The 16,921-nt window shown below is 57.3% G+C and overlaps 3 protein-coding genes across 3 annotated transcripts; all 3 read left to right on the top strand.

Annotated features, from left to right (window-relative positions):
* Window positions 1-7,457: 7,457 nt before the first annotated feature.
* Window positions 7,458-8,138, top strand: B0H18DRAFT_962735 (uncharacterized protein; the record flags this gene model as incomplete). The annotated part of the gene is made up of 1 exon (XM_048043131.1): window positions 7,458-8,138. The coding sequence occupies one exon, from the start codon at window positions 7,458-7,460 to the stop codon at window positions 8,136-8,138; it is 681 nt and encodes a 226-aa protein (XP_047884714.1).
* A 794-nt stretch (window positions 8,139-8,932) lies between these two features.
* Window positions 8,933-11,249, top strand: B0H18DRAFT_962734 (uncharacterized protein; the record flags this gene model as incomplete). The annotated part of the gene is made up of 5 exons (XM_048043130.1): window positions 8,933-9,119; window positions 9,172-9,360; window positions 9,423-10,258; window positions 10,283-10,964; window positions 11,008-11,249. The coding sequence occupies 5 exons, from the start codon at window positions 8,933-8,935 to the stop codon at window positions 11,247-11,249; spliced, it is 2,136 nt and encodes a 711-aa protein (XP_047884713.1).
* A 4,328-nt stretch (window positions 11,250-15,577) lies between these two features.
* B0H18DRAFT_894064 (ribonuclease H-like protein) lies at window positions 15,578-16,720 on the top strand (the record flags this gene model as incomplete). The annotated part of the gene is made up of 1 exon (XM_048041387.1): window positions 15,578-16,720. A coding segment is annotated over one exon (1,143 nt), but the record flags the coding sequence as incomplete, so codon positions are not given.
* Between the last annotated feature and the right edge of the window lie 201 nt (window positions 16,721-16,921).

The following is a 16,921-nucleotide window of genomic DNA, read 5'->3' as shown; positions in this document are numbered from 1 at the left end:
GTCCTTTGGAAGTTCACCGTTCAACGCGTTCCAGACTCAACGGCGGAGGGAGAGAGGAGCACGAGTGAGGACGAGGACAAGGTCCAGGAGAAACGACTTTAACGAGTGGCTGAGGACATATCACGTGATTTCAATTGACCGAGACTTCATAGAGCAATTCAAACTTCGTGGCAGTGACCAGCAATATCTCAGTGTCTTTTCTAAGTCTCAACCTCTGACGGAAGCTCATATCTTTTGGCATTCCATCGAACATACACCACTGGCAGTAGTGACCAACGTCCGACTGCAAAGGGTGGATAGCTAGTCGTCCCCCAAGTCCTGCGGACTGAGTACTCAACCCTCAAGCTACGCAAATTCGGAGAGTTGAAGTGGTCTAAATAAGCATGAGTAAAGTCGTGTTCGGTGAGTTCCACGTCCGTTGGCAGTAGTCCTACGCGAAGCTCACCGCCGCTGCCACAAAGTCGGCAACATTCCTTACACCATAGGAGAGGTGGGTCCTAGGAGGCCTTCACAACCGCTTCCTGCAACTCACCACCATGGAACTACAGGACCAACTCATTGACGTATTCAAAAAAGTTGGCCAAGTCGTCGGGTTCAGGTAGAATCAACTGGGTTCGTGACGATCTACGCATGCAAGCTCTCCGTGACGAGCAGTCCGCCCACACCTCGACTCGGCCTGAGGACCGTTTCTTGGTATGGCGGACTTCCTCTCATGGAGTAGTCTGTATGCCTGTAGTGTCGTACGCTCGCTTGGACAGCAACTCATCGCGTTATGTGCGCAGGTTGGTCTATGACAGAGATACAGGGAAACCAAGAGGCTATGGATTTTGCGAATTCTCGGGTACAGCATGATTTCCTGCATATCAATGTGTCGTTCTCATGTCTGACTTCAACTGGAACCTTATACACTCATATCCCGAATACTCAAACGTGCACGGCTCCCTCAAACGAACCACCGACCCGTGTGTCTAACTTGTGGCGTCGACGTCAAAATCGACTTATCCCTCTGTGTGCACCAATAACTGGCAACTCGCACCGACGCTACCGTCATGTCATTTTCACCTCAACCTCGTCCCACTCTTGCCACCGCCCTGGGCGTGGCACGCGATCGTCCTTGTTCTATGCCTGCTCGTGAAATATCCGCGCATGCTTGACAACGTATACAATGAACTCTATCCCAACGCCTTTCCAATCACATCTCAACTGTGCAGACCACGAGACAGCCGAATCTGCTGTGCGCAATCTGAATGGACATGATCTCGGCGGGCGGCCACTCCGTATCGACCTCGCAGACTCAGACCCTTTCCTCGAAGGCAAAACAACTGTGCGTGGTGAGCTGGTCGACGGCGGCGAGACTCGTGCCCAATGGCGGGAGCGCAACGACCGTGACCGCGGTGGCGCCAACCCGAGCGCGTTCCTTCAGAGTCTGCCTCAAGGCGTGCCAATCCCCCCGGGTCGACCTCCCTCGACACCATCAGCCAGATGCTCGCTACGGCAAACCCAGCACAGATATTGGAGGTGCTAGCGCAAATGAAGGTACGTGCTATTATCCCTCTCTTTCAGAACAAGTAACCTGATGGGGCGCTTCGTAGGCGTTCGTCATCACGCACCCAGAGCAGGCGCGGGCGCTCCTTGTGGCTCACCCGCAACTGGGCTACGCGCTGTTCCAGGCGCTGTTGCTGAACAACATCGTAGACCCTGCGATACTGCAGGTTAGTATCCATGTGCACCGTGTAGATCAGCTTCTGACCCACCCTCACAGCGCATGCTCCAAGCTACCAACGCCGCAACGCCGTCGCAACCCGCCAAGGCGCCTGCTCCCCCAGCGGTAGCCCCGCCACCGATGCACCAGTCCACGCCCCAGCACCAGCCCCAGCCCCAGCATCCTCCGCCGATGTCCGTGCCCTACTCGCAGGGTCCCCTCCAGCACCCACCGTTCCCACCGCACCTCCAATCGAACATCCCACAGACGCACACACCCGTGCATCACCCGACTCCGCCGATCCCGCCGCCATCGATGTTCCCGCCTCCCAGCGCCCACCTCTCGCACACGCAGGCGCAGGCCCCGCCATACTACCGCCCGCCGCCCCCGCCGAGCATGCCCGTGCAGGTCGCCCCGGTCTCGCAACCACCACCCATTCAGCCTTCTGCCAACCCACCACCGGTTGCTCCTGCGCTCGACCCGGCTCAGAGGGTACGTCTTCGCTGCGACAATAGGGAATACTGTTTGGTAGATGTGATAACCTGACCTGATTGAATAGGACATGTTGATGCAAGTCTTGAATCTGACGCAGGACCAGATCAACTCGCTGCCGCCCGCGGAACGCGAACAGATTCAACAGCTAGTGCGTACTACTCTCATCGTCCATATCATGTTCAAAGTGAAACTTACCTGCCTACAGAGAAAGCAGTTCGGTATCGCCGTCTGAGCGACGCCACTAAAAGTACCCATCGAGTCAGCGTCGAGGTTTCATCGTACATGTTCTGTATCATAGCATTCTTCTTCTCTTTCTCTACCGTTAGTATGGACACAGCATCGTCTTCGTTCATAGCAGTAAACACGACGACTCTATCTGCGTTCCACCCTGCCTCATGCGAGCTTGTTCTCTAAGCTTCTGCTCGCTCTCAGCGCGACGAACTTTTGAATGATATCGTCTAGCGGGACCGTCTCGTCTCTGCCCTTGGTACCAACGTTGTCACGGTTGCGGACGTTCACAGAGCGCGTTTCGAGTTCAGCCTGCCCGACGACTGAAAAAGCACGGTCATCAGATCGATCGTGTTGTAACACGTTTGGGCAATCTCGCTCACCGAGGATGAAGTTGTATTGCGCGATTTCGCCGTTGCGGATCTTCTTGGGCAGGGTGTTATCGCCGTTGTCGACGTCAGCGAAGATGCCTAGGTCGTTCAGCTTCTGTGCGATCTCAGCCGCATAATCTTTCTGAGTGGAAGATGAGCAAAGACGTGGTGCAAACATTATCGTGCAAGCTCACGAATGGGTTGGCGACCGGGACCACCAACACTTGCCGCGGCGACAACCAGAACGGCCACTTCCCAGCGAAGTGTTCCGTGATGATAGCGATAAATCGTTCCAAACTTCCGAGGATCGCTCGGTGGATGATGACTGGCCGACTCGGAGGCTTGTCGCCCGTGGCGTCATCCGCGGAGCGGTACTTGAGGTTGAAACGCTCAGGGAGCTGGAAGTCGAGCTGGATCGTCGCGCACTGGAAGGACCGACGGAGCGCATCACGGATGGTGATGTCGATCTTGGGTCCGTAGAACGCGCCGTCTCCGGGGTTCAAATCCCACTTGCCAGGGTATTGCTTGTCGAGGGATCTCTTCAGTTGCTGCTCGGCAAATGATGATTAGGGCTGACGTGGAGAATAAGCAAGGTCAGAAGAACGCCACGTACCGCCTCAGCCTCGTTCCATGTTTCGATGGTGCCAAGGTAGTTATCGGGACGAGTAGATAGCTCAAGCTTGAAGTCGAAGCCAAACAAGCCGTAGATGTGCTGAAGGAAGTCGAACAGCAGCGAGATCTCATCCTCAATCTGTTCACACATTTCAGTCAGCCATAGCGCACAAAGCAGACTCAGACTACACGGGACTTGCCTGCGACGGCATGCAGAAAATATGCGTATCGTCTTGGACGAATCGCCGGACACGCGTCAGACCAGTGAGCGCGCCACTGGCCTCATTTCTGTGGAGGATACCAAACTCAGCCATACGGATCGGCAGCTCCTTGTAGCTCCGATCGCGGCTGTCGAAGATGAGACAGTGCCCGGGGCAGTTCATCGGCTTCAGCGCCCATTGCTCCTTTTCCACGGACAGCGTGAACATGTCGTCCTTGTAGTTCTGCCAGTGTCCGGACGTCTCCCATAGCTTAGAGTTGTACATGTTCGGCGAGATGACCTCTTGGTATCCTCGCTTGAAGTACTCCGACTGCATTGGTAAGTAAGCACAGAGAGTCTGTAGCCAGGGATGCAGCGACTTGCCCGCATGAGCTCTAAGAGTGTGTTGTAGATGCGCGTGCCGTGCGGGAGGAAGAAACAGCTTCCAGGGCTTAGGTCATTGAAGAAGAATAGCTCCTGCTCCTTGCCGATCTTCCGGTGGTCCCGCCGTGCCGCCTCAGCGAGGAATACCTTGTACTCGGACATCTGCTTCTTGTCGGGGAACGATATACCGTAGATGCGTTGCAGCGAGTCGTTGTTCGAGTCTCCGAGGAAATACGATGCCGAATTCTGTGTACGATGTCACCAATGGCCGAGCCTGCAGTCACCTGCGCGCCTACCTTGGTCACCATGAGCGCCTTGATCTTGCCAGTGTGTGGGATGTGCGGGCCCACGCAGAGATCGATCATCGGACCGCAGCGGTACACTGTCGTCTCCCCGCCGTCGGGAATCTTCGTCTCGATCAGGTACTTTTTGTACTTGTTATACTGCCCGGACCGTGAGCGCGCTGTACTTGGACGACTGAGGGAGATACACGCACCCCGAACATTTCCAGCAGCTTCTCTTTTGAAACCATAATCCGCTCGAACTTCTGCTTCTCCTTGACAGCCAAGTCCGTCAGCTTCTCCAGGGCAGGGTAATCCGAGTTTTGCACGACTCTGTAGCCGCTCTGTTAAGGACGGTTGTGCCATGCGAATACTGGGACGCACCTCTCCTCCATCGCCATCTCGTAGAAGAAGCCGTCTTCTGTCGGGGGGCCAATGCACAGATGGCAGCCATAGTGACGTTCCGCGGCCTCGCCGAGGACGTGCGCAGACGAATGCCAGAAGACGCGCTTGCCTACGGGCCGTCGTTACTTGAGATCGCGCGAAGCCACCATGGTGGCGCTCACCTTCGGGGTGCTCGAAGTCAAGGAGTTCAAGAGTGCACGAGCCCTCGAGCGGCCGCTCCAGGTCCCACACGTCGCCGTTCACCTATCACAGTTCAGCACGAGCGACCCGAGGTGGACAAACGGTCGGAACCTTCGCAATCACGACGCGATCCGCGAGACCTTTGGAGATTTCCTTCGCGATGTCCAGTGGGCTCGTCTCCCAGCTCGTGCCCTTGCGTTTTGAGCCGTCGGGCATCGTGATCTCGACCTCTTGACGTGGTTGCGCTGTACCGAAGCATGAGACGAAGCCGTCCGACAAATCTTCAAGATGTGAACGCACATTTGACCCATTCATCGTACCGCGCCTTCAACTCATCGAACATCTTGATGCGATGGTCAAAGTACTCTGGCCGCGGGCTCAGCTGCGTAGGTTCGGTAAAGCATGCTCAGACAATACGTGAAGATGTCGTACCTCCAGTGATTGACCACTCGCTGCCACTGCTTTCTCCTTCTTCTCTTTAGGTTTCTTCCCTTCATTCTGGCCCAGATGAGGCCCTTCAAGCGCGGGCAGTTGCGCAGGCTGCGAAGATGACGCGACCGGCTGAGCCATAGTCGACTCTAGACGAACGTTGGAGATCTGGCAAGTCGAGACTCGAAATGAAGGTAAAGTCCGAGGATGCAGGTGCTGAATCCGAGTCAGCACACGAAGCATACAAGCAATCTCTACAAATCGAGTCAGGCTTGATAGAAGAGTTGAGTATCGGTTGAGTACGTCTACTTTTGACAATCTCGTAACGCCAGCTAACCCAGAAAGGAGAGTCGGTAAGAAACCCCTCATTGATGCGAGCCTCTCAAATTGAAGTTCAAATCATTCTCATGACGATGTACAAGCTGAGCGAATTCCTCAGGGCGAGCACTGCTCGCTCGAAACAAGGCACACTATTGAAGACAGATATTTACGCCTGAAAGCGCATATGGAGCGATGGCATTTCTAAATTTATTGTATTACTACTGGCTGATAAGCATTGTCAGTAAGTAATGTTGAAGTAATGGCACATGATGTCACATTAGCGCTCATGACCGCCCCAGCTTTACAGAAACAACCATGACTGAAGTCGATCGAGTCGACGTCGATTGCCCTTTCCCAAGGTACTCTGAGGTCAAACAGGTCTGCTGAATTGTCTGCATGTGAGAGACTCAATGATCAGTATTTAATATTCAGTAACTTCAATGCCAGCGTATTGGTCGTCGGTGACCGTTTATCGAGTCGTAGTACAGGCTAATACTCCGGCGATCCCTGACATTGCGTCGACGGGTCCCTTTGGTTCGCCGTGATGAGGTCTACACTGGCTGCTTTACTAAGTATCGCCATTCTCTGGAGAGCCCTTGGACATCATTGACATCTTGAGCGTGAATTTGAAGCTTCCCACTGGCAGTTTGGCGGCCCGTCGACATGCCATTTCGTCGTGCGGAACTTCGAACTTCTATATGTAATGCGTCGATGACAATGTCACATATCTGTGGTGATCCGGCAACTGTGCAGTCAACGACTTCTATCGCCCTGCTCCGTAGACGAGTAAGGCTGCCACCGCATGAAGAAGCTCAAGATCCGGCATCCGAATGGTGCCACACGCAAGACGAGTCCACAGCGCCAGTGATACGTGTCCATTAGTCGGTACGCAGGTGCCAGTGTGGCCCACGCAGCGTTGCAGTAGACGTTCATATTGCGCGTAAGTTGTAACTTTATCGTCCGTATATGTGTGCGCCCTCAGGGTTCACGTTCAAACGTTCATGCCTCAGGCCTCAGGGCTCAGGGATTTTGAGTTCCCAGCTTTATCCGGGGTTTTCCATCGGACTCATGTGCGGCCATTACCTGTCTGCTTCATGATATGAACTGCATGGTTCAATCGAAGCGAGCGACGCAGGATCGCAAGGCATTCAGATGCCCCCGACGTGGTCAGTGGTGAGTCGAATGTTCAATGGGCCCCCGGGAGGGCGTCGTTGTAGAACACGCCCTGCGCAGACCTTCTCGTGGTCCGGGGGGTAAGTAATCCGGAAGGATGAAACGAACATGCGCAGGCCCTGGGATTAGCCAGTCGCACCCGGGACCAAGGATACACATCCTAGATGGACCAACACCATCCACCCTCTTGTCAGTCTCCTTAACCACGGACTGTACTCCACTATCCTAGACTACGCTGTCTACGAGGGACTCTGTCTACCACGACGGAAATCTCCTCCCCTACGAACAGGAGGGCGACGCCAGCCCGGATGCCTACAATGCTGCCCACCCACTCCTTATATTATGTAAGCAGGCGGGCGCCTACCTTGGGCCCGGTGTTTACTTCAGGCCTGGCGCGTAAATCTATCTAAGGTTTCAGCCCCCAGGAGTAAACTATACAGTCTTCGGCCATCCCCGAAAAACGTCGCGCTTAAGCGACCGCGAGAGCGCAGACACATAGGACTGGAACAAATCGATTGACATACACCATATTATGCCTATGCCTTCCCCATACTACTCCATGATCCGAGTATGAGCGTCTCTGGACCCAAAAAAGTGAGAACACCGCTGTCACGTAAAAAGAGTACAGCCTGACCATACATAAGCGCTGCTCCTGACACCCTCTACGCCTACACGTAATGCCCGTAATGCCCGTAACGCCCCGTAACGCTCAACCTGCTCCAGTTTTTAAGACCTGGCTCCAGGAATCATGGAAGGGCACACACCGCTCCAACATGCCCCCAACAGTCTCAGAAAAAAGAGCCACAAAGCATAATCCCCTTGAACACCGCCAGCTAAGACGCCTCCTCCCAAATGGCGTCCCCACACCCCGCACCATCCTCATTACTCCCCTCCCCATCCTGTCACTCCCTGTTGGAGGTGAACCCATCCTTGAAGTCGAAGTTTTCGACCAACCCGCTAGAGGTGACGGACGCGGCGCGGTATGGGTGGTGGCATCACGCCCAGAGAGGCAGCTGACAAAGAACACCAAAATAATCCTTAAAGCTGCTGGTCACGTGAGCGGGGTTGGACGCCTCTCCTCCCTAAACGGGTTATACCGTCACTGGGCCTCTTTCGCCATATCCGGTGGGCCCCGACTCTGCAGCCTTCGCGTCCCGATTCCCTGGGCGGTCCTCGGCGCGCTCGAGAGCCACACTCACTCCTCGCGCTATCACGCCCTCCCGGAAGAACCCGACCCACACCCCGCTTTTATCGGCAACCCCATGATCGCCATGGACGGCGAGAACCCCTACGAATTCGATGTGTGGGAGGATCCCGCACACCTAGACGCGCGACTAGCGCGAATCCGCAACCAATGATGGCGGCGATGGGGTGGGAATCAGATTAAAGGATCATTTTGAAGGACGGTCTCGGGAGGAGATGGCAGATCGCGTTACAGATAACTCCATACATGAATATACGCTTGTGCCCGGTGACAGCCCGAGAAAACGTACCTTGGAATGCCGACATACATGACAATACGCAGCGACGCCAATTGATGGCCCGCGGCGATGCACGGGAAGCAGACCAGTGCCGAACCCTGTCCCGGCACCTGCCTCGAGATGATTGGCTGGCACCTCCCAACGGAACACGGCCGCCTCTGACAGCGTGGCCACAGGTCCGTACACAACTCCTCACGGGAGACGCCAGACAGCCGCGTGTCTAGACCGCTCTGCAGACACTACCAGGAATTCGCCGTGCACGACGAGTATACAGCAACCAAAATATTAGCATCGCTGCGCCGCTCCTGTTAGAAATGGAACGCGGAGACTCAACCTACGCAACTAAGCTCAGTAAACAAGTCAGCGGCCTGTTAAGCTCACAAATAGATTTGGGACCAACAACGATCAACACTCCCAAAAAACTCACCGATGTATACTGCCAGATGGCAACACTAAATGGACAAAGGGCCTAAATATCCCAGTCGAATGCATACGAGCGGCGGTCTAGCCTATTTGACACCTCAAATGGGAAGTCACCGCAGGAGCAGCCGCCCGCGCTCGACCTTAAAGACGAGACATCAACACCGTCAATGGACCAGCCAGCAAACGGAACCTACACCTCTTGCAAACTCGTCTTGTATCTCTCCAAAAAACAATCTCTCTGCTTAAAAATGCGTTCCCCATCTCTACCCCGCAGCTCGCCGCCTTCCCGCGTCGCCGCGACTAGTACTGGTGAACGCGCTCTTCCTGTGGTCAATGCCGCCTTGCGCCGCTCGGTGGATGGCCCGCCTAGTGACTCGCCGGCTAACCCGTGGTCCGCGGGCCGTGCGGTCTCTCCGGACAAGGTCACTGGCATTAGTACGTGCTCCCGTCGCTGTTCCCCGAGACGTACCATTTACGCGCGACATAGGCTACGCGAACATGGTCAAAAATGGGCGCCCTGCCGCTCCCGCCTCGCCTGCGCCGAGCGAGCCCGCCCCATCGCGTACGCCCTCACCGGAGCTCACCCCGCGTGAACGCATTCAAGATGGGATCGATGGCGGCGGCAGCGACCCCCTCCAGCCGTCTGACAGCGAAGCCGACGAGACTCCGGAACGCGGTCGCTCCCTTCCCGCCGCGTCTCCCTCGTCGAGCCCGACAGTCGCGGCACGTCGCCGCAAGGCGAAGGGCAAGGCCCCGCGCGCCGCCGCCGCCGCTCGCTGACCCCCGACGACCTTCCCGACCTGCTTGAGGTCCCGGACAGCGACGACGAGGACGAGAACGTGCCTCCTCCCCCTCCGAGGCGCGTTGTTAGCGACGCGCGGAAGCGTCGTAGGACCACGGCCGACTTCAGCGACGATGAACCCGAGCCGGTCACGGCGCGCGTCCAGAACGCGCCGCACTCGAGTGCCTTCATCACCGACGAGGAGTTGGCAGACGTAATCATGGGCGAGGCGGACGGAGGGCACGCCTTCGTAGCCGGTGCGGATCCTGTAGAAGCGATGAACCAGGCAAGCCGCCTCCGCACGATCTCACTGCATGTCACTTACCCTCGTACACCCTTCCCATCGCCGTCTCCCTCCTTCCAGCCAGAGCCCCAGGAGCACCGTACTGGCTCTGTCCTGCGCGATGTGGGTGGCAGTAACGCCGCGTCTCGCGGGTCGTCGGCGCAGACGTGGGCCTCGAGCCCCATCCCTATCCGTCGCACACCGACACCGCCGCCTCCCTACGGACGTCAGCCCTCCCTCCAGCCCGCCGCGCCTCCGGTGCTCGCCCCTATCCACCAGTTCCCGGACTTCCAGCGGGCTGCCGCGCGTGCCCCGCGTCCCCCTGCCGGATTGCCGCCGCCTATCCCGCCGCCGCCGCACGCACCGCACCACCCTCCTCCCTACCGTCTCGCTCCGCCGAACGCCTTGACGAGGCCGCCAACGGGAGGCTGGAGAAGGGTGGAAGGTGGCGACATCTTCTGGCGTATTCGTGGCATGGACTCGGACCAGGTCGAGGCCTGGATGCAGGATGTGAGTCCCGCTGTACTCGTTCAGATTCCAGAAGTAGGCGCGGCGGACCCTGGGGTATGGGACCGTTTGCTTGCGATTAAGGCCGCGCTCAGGCGGTATTTTGCGATGAACGACGTTACTGTTACGGCGGCTCTTCCTGGGCCCGGCCCGCAGCGGCCCAACTCGGAGCCTTTTTTCCATATCATCCGGGGGATTACGCAAGCACAGGCTAACGACCTCGCGCAGTGCCGCTGGCTCTCCGCTCCGGAGATCACTCTGGGGTTTGAGCCGTGGCGCTTCGACGCGCCCTTCTTCCTCGGTGCCTGGCGACACATCGAACGCTTCGGTGATACTAGCGAGGACGGTATGGCTAGCTCCGTGCGAGATGCTTTCGAGGACGATGAGATTGCGAACGCGATCCGGGGCCTCATCGCCGAGGACATTGCTGCTGTAGGCGGACTCTGGACTGGATTCGACGTCGACGACGTTTTTGACATCCTCCTAGACTCCATCATGGTCCGCTCGCTACCCTGGCGCCGCAACCCGCGCACCGCGGAGCCGCTCGCTCTAATCTACTGTCAATCCCCCACCGCAGACGCAACCGCCTGGCTCCATTTCCGTAATATCGTTCAACACCTTCGTTTCGGCAGCGCGCAGACGGGCGCCCCGGAGTTCACCACGAGCCGGCTCTGGTGTACGATTTGTCACTCCACGGACCACCCTACGGGTCTGTGTTATCTTGGTGAGATTCCTGACTGGCACGGGCCTAGGCCCCGTATCCAAGGCGGAGTCGTGCAGGTCCCAGGCGGACAAGGCCTCGCCACGGGCCGAGGCCATAACCGCGGTGGTCATCGTGGCGGGCGCGGGCAAGGACGCGCCGGTCGCGGCGCCGGGCGCGGCGGTCGTGGACGAGGCGGCGGCGGACAGAACTAGTTGTACGATGCCCAGTATAGCCGCTTTACATCCGTATCCATCATTGTGTACATACTCCCTACCGCGGTATCTCGTGTAACACCACCTTGTTTGTAACACCACCTTTTGAATGCTAACAATGCTCCGTGAATTCCGCGACGCGTGATGACATGCCCACACTTACTGACCGGCAACGGGACAGGAAAGCTGTCTAGCGAAGCGGAATCCCCTCTCTCCTATCTAGCTCAAGGGCACTGTTAGATCTTGCCCTGCCGAGAGGCTTAAGTCGCGGCGGCATAGTTTGTCTGCCCGACATGTCACCTGAGACGTCCAGGAGCGACGTCCCGCCCTCGCGAATCGTTGTAGCGGGGGAATGGTTGCGCAACGGCATCTACACCCACTTTAAACACACAGACGGAAGTATTACCGACATCTGGTCCCTCACGGTGCCCCCGAAGGCCTGTCACTCCCCCTGCCTGTGCTAGGCCTACCGACGGGGCAACGTTCCCCGGTGGCAGGGCCGACACTGATCACGCAGACGCCATCAGTGCCGGCGTTCACAACGCCCAGGCGTCGAACGCGCTGTCCGGTCCACAACGCGTTGGGCAAAACATGAATCGAATGGAGTCCCGGCGAAACCAACCGGTAAGCTCCACATCTCCTCCGCGACCCACCCAGCACAGTACGAGAGGTCGCCACACAAAGGCGGGCCTCACCATCGGCTCGCTGAACATTAGCGGCCGCGGCACCTTCGCTGCGGACGCACCAACAAATAAGTGGGCTGAAATCAACCAACTTATGAGGGACCAACGTATAGGCATACTGGCCCTCCAAGAGACTCATCTTGACGATCTGCACGTGGATAAAATACATGATCTATATGGACGCAGACTACGAATCATTCACGCCCCCGCACCGGACGCGACCAACGCGCGCGGGGTAGCTTTTGTTCTCAACAGAGAACTGGTCGACGTGGCGGACGTCAGTATGACGGAAGTTGTTCCAAGCCGCGCCTTGTACCTCGATCTCCACTGGCATGCAGGACGCCGGCTACGCATGCTGAACATCTATGCGCCGAACTCCTCCCAAGACAACGCGACCTTCTGGGGGAGGGTCCAAGACAGACTCACAGCGCTACACCTAGCCGCGCCGGAGGTTGTACTCGGAGACTTCAATGTAGTGGAAGACCCGGTGGATCGCATCCCGGCAAGGCCAGACCCGCAGCACCAAGTTGATAATCTACAACGACTGCTTCAGCACCTGCACCTCCAAGACGGCTGGAGAGTGACCCACCCTACGCAGAAGGATTTCTCCTATCCCCAGAGAGGAAGCCTGTCACGATCACGACTGGACCGCATATACGCAACTGAATCACTTCTACTAGCCTCAACGATCTGGTCCATAGGGTCGACCGGAGTCCCAACAGACCACCGCCTTGTGTGTGCCGGAATCAGTGCGGCCGAGGCCCCGTATATTGGAAAGGGTCGATGGGCCCTACCCGCACATTTATTGTCTGACTTCGACTTCGTATCGGACATCATGTTACGCGGAGACGCTGCCCTCACCCTTATGAAAGCACACTCCGAGGTGCAGAATCGCTCCGAAGGAACGACCCCGCAATCTGTTTTCGCCGCTTTCAAAAAGGACGTAGTAGACGCGGCGAGGAGACGCATGAAACTCCGCGCCCCAAAGCTTGACGCCGCTATACGACGTCTGCAATCAGCCCTGGACAAGATGCAAGCCCAGGATGACTATGCCACTGACCCCCAAGCCCAAACGGAAGTTGCAATCGTCACGGACCGTTTATGTGACCTACTGAAAAAGCGCAATAACGCGGCCCGATCCACGATATCGGCGAGATACGCCCTGAACGCAGAGACCCCGTCAGCCTACTGGTCTCGAATAAATAAAGACAAGAAACCAAGAGATATTATGTACTCACTCCAAATCCCTGCGAGTACCCCCCCGGCCTATGAGACGCGGTCCAGTAAGATGGCAGAACTCGCCCGAGACTATCATGACCACATACAACGTGTAGGTTTGGCGGACGAAGGTCCCAGTGAACGGCGGGAGGCGATAATCACTGAAGCGCTCTCGGTACTTCCCGCCCCACTGACCGCTGCCCAAACGGCCCCCCTAGACGATAGGATATCAGAAGACGACGTGTTGGCAGCCTTGAAGAAGTCGCAAGCTGGGAAGGCGCCGGGTCTGGACGGCCTGCCCTATGAGCTATGGAAGAGCCTACATGAACGCTTCCAAAGGGACAGCCACCGGAACCCGGACGCTTTTAACTGCATTGAGATGCTTACCTTGGTCTACCAAGACATCGATGAATATGGACTGGACGAGAAATCGAGCTTCACCGAAGGCTGGATGTGCCCGATCTACAAAAAGGGCGACAGAAGAGATATCAGTAATTACCGACCCATCACTCTCCTGAATACTGACTACAAGCTCTATACCCGAATCCTGGCGACGCGCCTAGGGGCGATCGTGCCCGCAATAGTCCACCCAAACCAAGCCGGTTTTGTTCCGGGTCGACACATCGAGGACCAGACACAACTGGCCCGGGTCATGACAGATTACTGCGAGGCGGTGGAGGAGAACGGGGCAATAGTCGCTTTAGATCAAGAGAAAGCATATGACAAAGTCGCTCACGACTACCTCTGGGTCACCCTCAAAGCTTTCGGTTTCTCTGACACCTTCATTGGGCGTGTTAAGAGGCTGTACGAGAAGGCCGAAACGGTCATTTTTATCAATGGTGAACGCAGCACCTTCTTCCGAGTCATACGCGGAGTACGACAGGGCGACCCCCTGTCGTGTCTGCTCTTCATAATTGCGATCGAGCCCCTGGCCTGCATGCTCCGAACATCAAACATTACCGGTTTCTCGATCCCCGGAGCAGCGGAAAGACTAGTCACGACCCTTTTCGCGGACGACACATCAACCTACCTATCCGCCTCTGACTCCTGGTCTGACCTATGGCGCATACTCCTGAAATGGTGCGCCGCGTCAAGGGCGCGCTTTAACGACAACAAGACAGAAGTCATACCTGTAGGTAGTCCAGAATACCGGGCGTCCGTCCTAGAGACTCGGCGCCTGGGAGGCGACCGTGACGACGATGTGATCCCGCTCTTCGTCCACATCGCCGCGGACGGGGAGGCGGTACGCATCCTCGGCGCCTGGATCGGGAATGGTGTAGACGAGTCAGCCGTCTGGTCCCCGATCCTGACGAAAGTTACAAACTTTTTGGAAAGATGGGGTCGGTGCCACCCGTCCCTGGCCGGGAAACGGCACATTGTTCAAATGGGCCCGGGGGGAATGTCCCAATACCTGACGAAGGTACAAGGCATGCCCAAACAAATAGAAGACTCCCTGACAAAGATGATACGGGAGTTTATGTGGGGCACGCCCCGCCCTGGACCCGTAAACATAGACACCCTGTACAGACCGGTGGAGGCCGGTGGCCTCAGCCTACTCAATCTCCGAGCTAGAAATGAAGCGATTGAGCTCACGTGGGTGAAACGATATCTGGAACTCACCCCTGCGCGACCAATGTGGGCCTTCGCCGTTGACGCGCTGTTAAACCAAGCCGTGACCGCAGATGCCGGTGCCATCCGACGCCCAGCCCAGATTAATTCCTTCCTCCAGACCTGGACCCCCGCTGCCCACTCTAGATCACCCCTACCGGTCTACCTGACAAAGTTCCTCAGAGTGAGCAGGAAGTACAACATCAGTTTTGAAGCCATCAAGCTGTCAAATGAACTGAAAGGGACCCTACCGGCATGGTACCACCTCGGCGCTGAACGACACCTACGCCGGCTGAACAACACAAAGGTGAGCGACTGCTTGAGGACAGTGCATAACGTCCTGCGGGTCACAGACCTGCTCCGCCTGGCGGAACGACATAGGGCCCTCGGTAGGCCACAAACGCCGGCGAACTGCGACTGTGCCGAATGCTCTACGGACGCTGGCCTCGGATGCCCTCACCCCGCAGCATGCTGCCTCGCTGCATCCAGAATCCTAAGCCTGATCCGACCTAAATGGAACCCCACCGACGAGTCGCCCAGGGATAACCTCTCACTGACGAAGAGGCGACACGACGCGAACTTTGAAGCACTTGAATCGGGGGAGGAGGTCGTCTTCGATCCCACCGTGACTGAACGTGGAGGTGTATCCCAAGCCTTCCGAGCCTTCGTAGACCCAACCGTGCATGACCTTCCCCCTGCAATCCGGCGCCGAGCCGGGAGAGTGGTCACGGAGGAGTCCACGACTGCATACCTGACCCTCGGGCGCCCATACCTGGCAGTGGACCCGCTGCCCCTAGCGGACACCGATACCGCGGTCTGGTTCGGCCAAGGACACCATCACAACCGGATAGTCACGTTCCTGTGCAGGAACCCACGAGATAGGAAGATAGAGGGTGAGCTCCGGGCAGCCCTAGTGACCACGCGCCTGGTGCCGCTCGATGTCCCCCTGCACCTCATCTGTGGGTCAAAGTTTCTGGTACCGGCCCTCACCACGCACCTGGCCTCCTGGGAGGACTCTGGGTGGATAGGAACCCGTTTTGCGGAAGAACTCCGCGCCCTAGTGAGCTCACTCCGCCGACGGTGTGCGCCGACATATCTAAAACGAGCAGGGACTGATTCAGAGTGGGGATCGATAAACCGTGCATCCCTGCTACTCACCGATGGTGCTCAGCGCGGTGACCCCCATGACTCCGACCTAGAAAGAGAAGCAGCCTTCGACCTGTCCGGAGTCCGGTTGGCGCTCCTCACGCAAAAACTCGCCTACGCAGGGATACGAGCAACCGCTAAAACAGAAGACCGTCGACGTACGGTCGCCGGCGTCGCTGAGTGCATGGCGGCCATGGCGGAGGCGGGCTTCAAGGACCCTCGGCCGGCAGACCTATGGCGGAGCATCCGTCAGCGGGACCTGCAGCGACCGGTCAGCGACTTCCTGTGGAAAGCGGTCCATAGCGCGCACCGTATAGGACCCTACTGGACGAAGATACCGGGATACGAAGACCGCGCGCGGTGTGCGGCGTGTGGGGAGGAGGAATCCCTGTTCCATATCCTCCTCGCCTGTCGTGCCACGGGACAGAGTGTAATCTGGGAGCTCGCACAACAAGTCTGGGAGAGGAAAAAGCTCCCCTGGGAGGTACCGGCATTAGCTGAAATCCTCAGTATAGGATCGCGTTTCTGGACACGCCCGGGGAAACGCACCCGGCGAGAGGGCGCATCCCGCCTCTGGCGCATTCTCATCTCCGAGTCCGCCTTCCTCATATGGAAACTTCGGTGTGAGCGGGTGATCGCACATGCGGACGAGGACGACTGGCAGCACTCCGCGGCGAGCGTTCGATGCCGCTGGCTGTCCATGATCAACCTGAGATTACACCGCGACAAAGCTATGACACACCGCCGTTTCGGACGTATCGCGATCCCAGCCCTAACTGTGCTTAGCACCTGGAACGGCGTGATACACGATGAGTCTGCTCTACCCCGAGACTGGACCACCCAACCGCAGGTTTTAGTGGGTATTTCGCTCCGCATCCCCCTGGACGCTGGGTGAAGAGCCCCACACGGGCCGGACGCCGGCCGTGCGTAAATGCATTTTTTATTCGATCCTTGGAAGCACCCGCGGGGGAACCCGCTAGCTGGCTGGCTGCCCTGGCTTGACCCATTGTCAAGTGCAGGACGCCGCGTATAGCCCTCCAAAAAAAAAAAAAAAAAAAAAAAAAAAAAAAAAGAATGTTCAATGGGGCTGGGCGCC

This window comes from Fomitopsis serialis (assembly GCF_022376445.1).
Source record: "Fomitopsis serialis strain Sig1Antser10 chromosome Unknown B0H18scaffold_390, whole genome shotgun sequence".
NCBI classification, from domain to species: domain Eukaryota; kingdom Fungi; phylum Basidiomycota; class Agaricomycetes; order Polyporales; family Fomitopsidaceae; genus Fomitopsis; species Fomitopsis serialis.
Note: the sequence above shows the minus strand (reverse complement) of the source record. Positions and strands in the feature narration are given on the sequence as shown.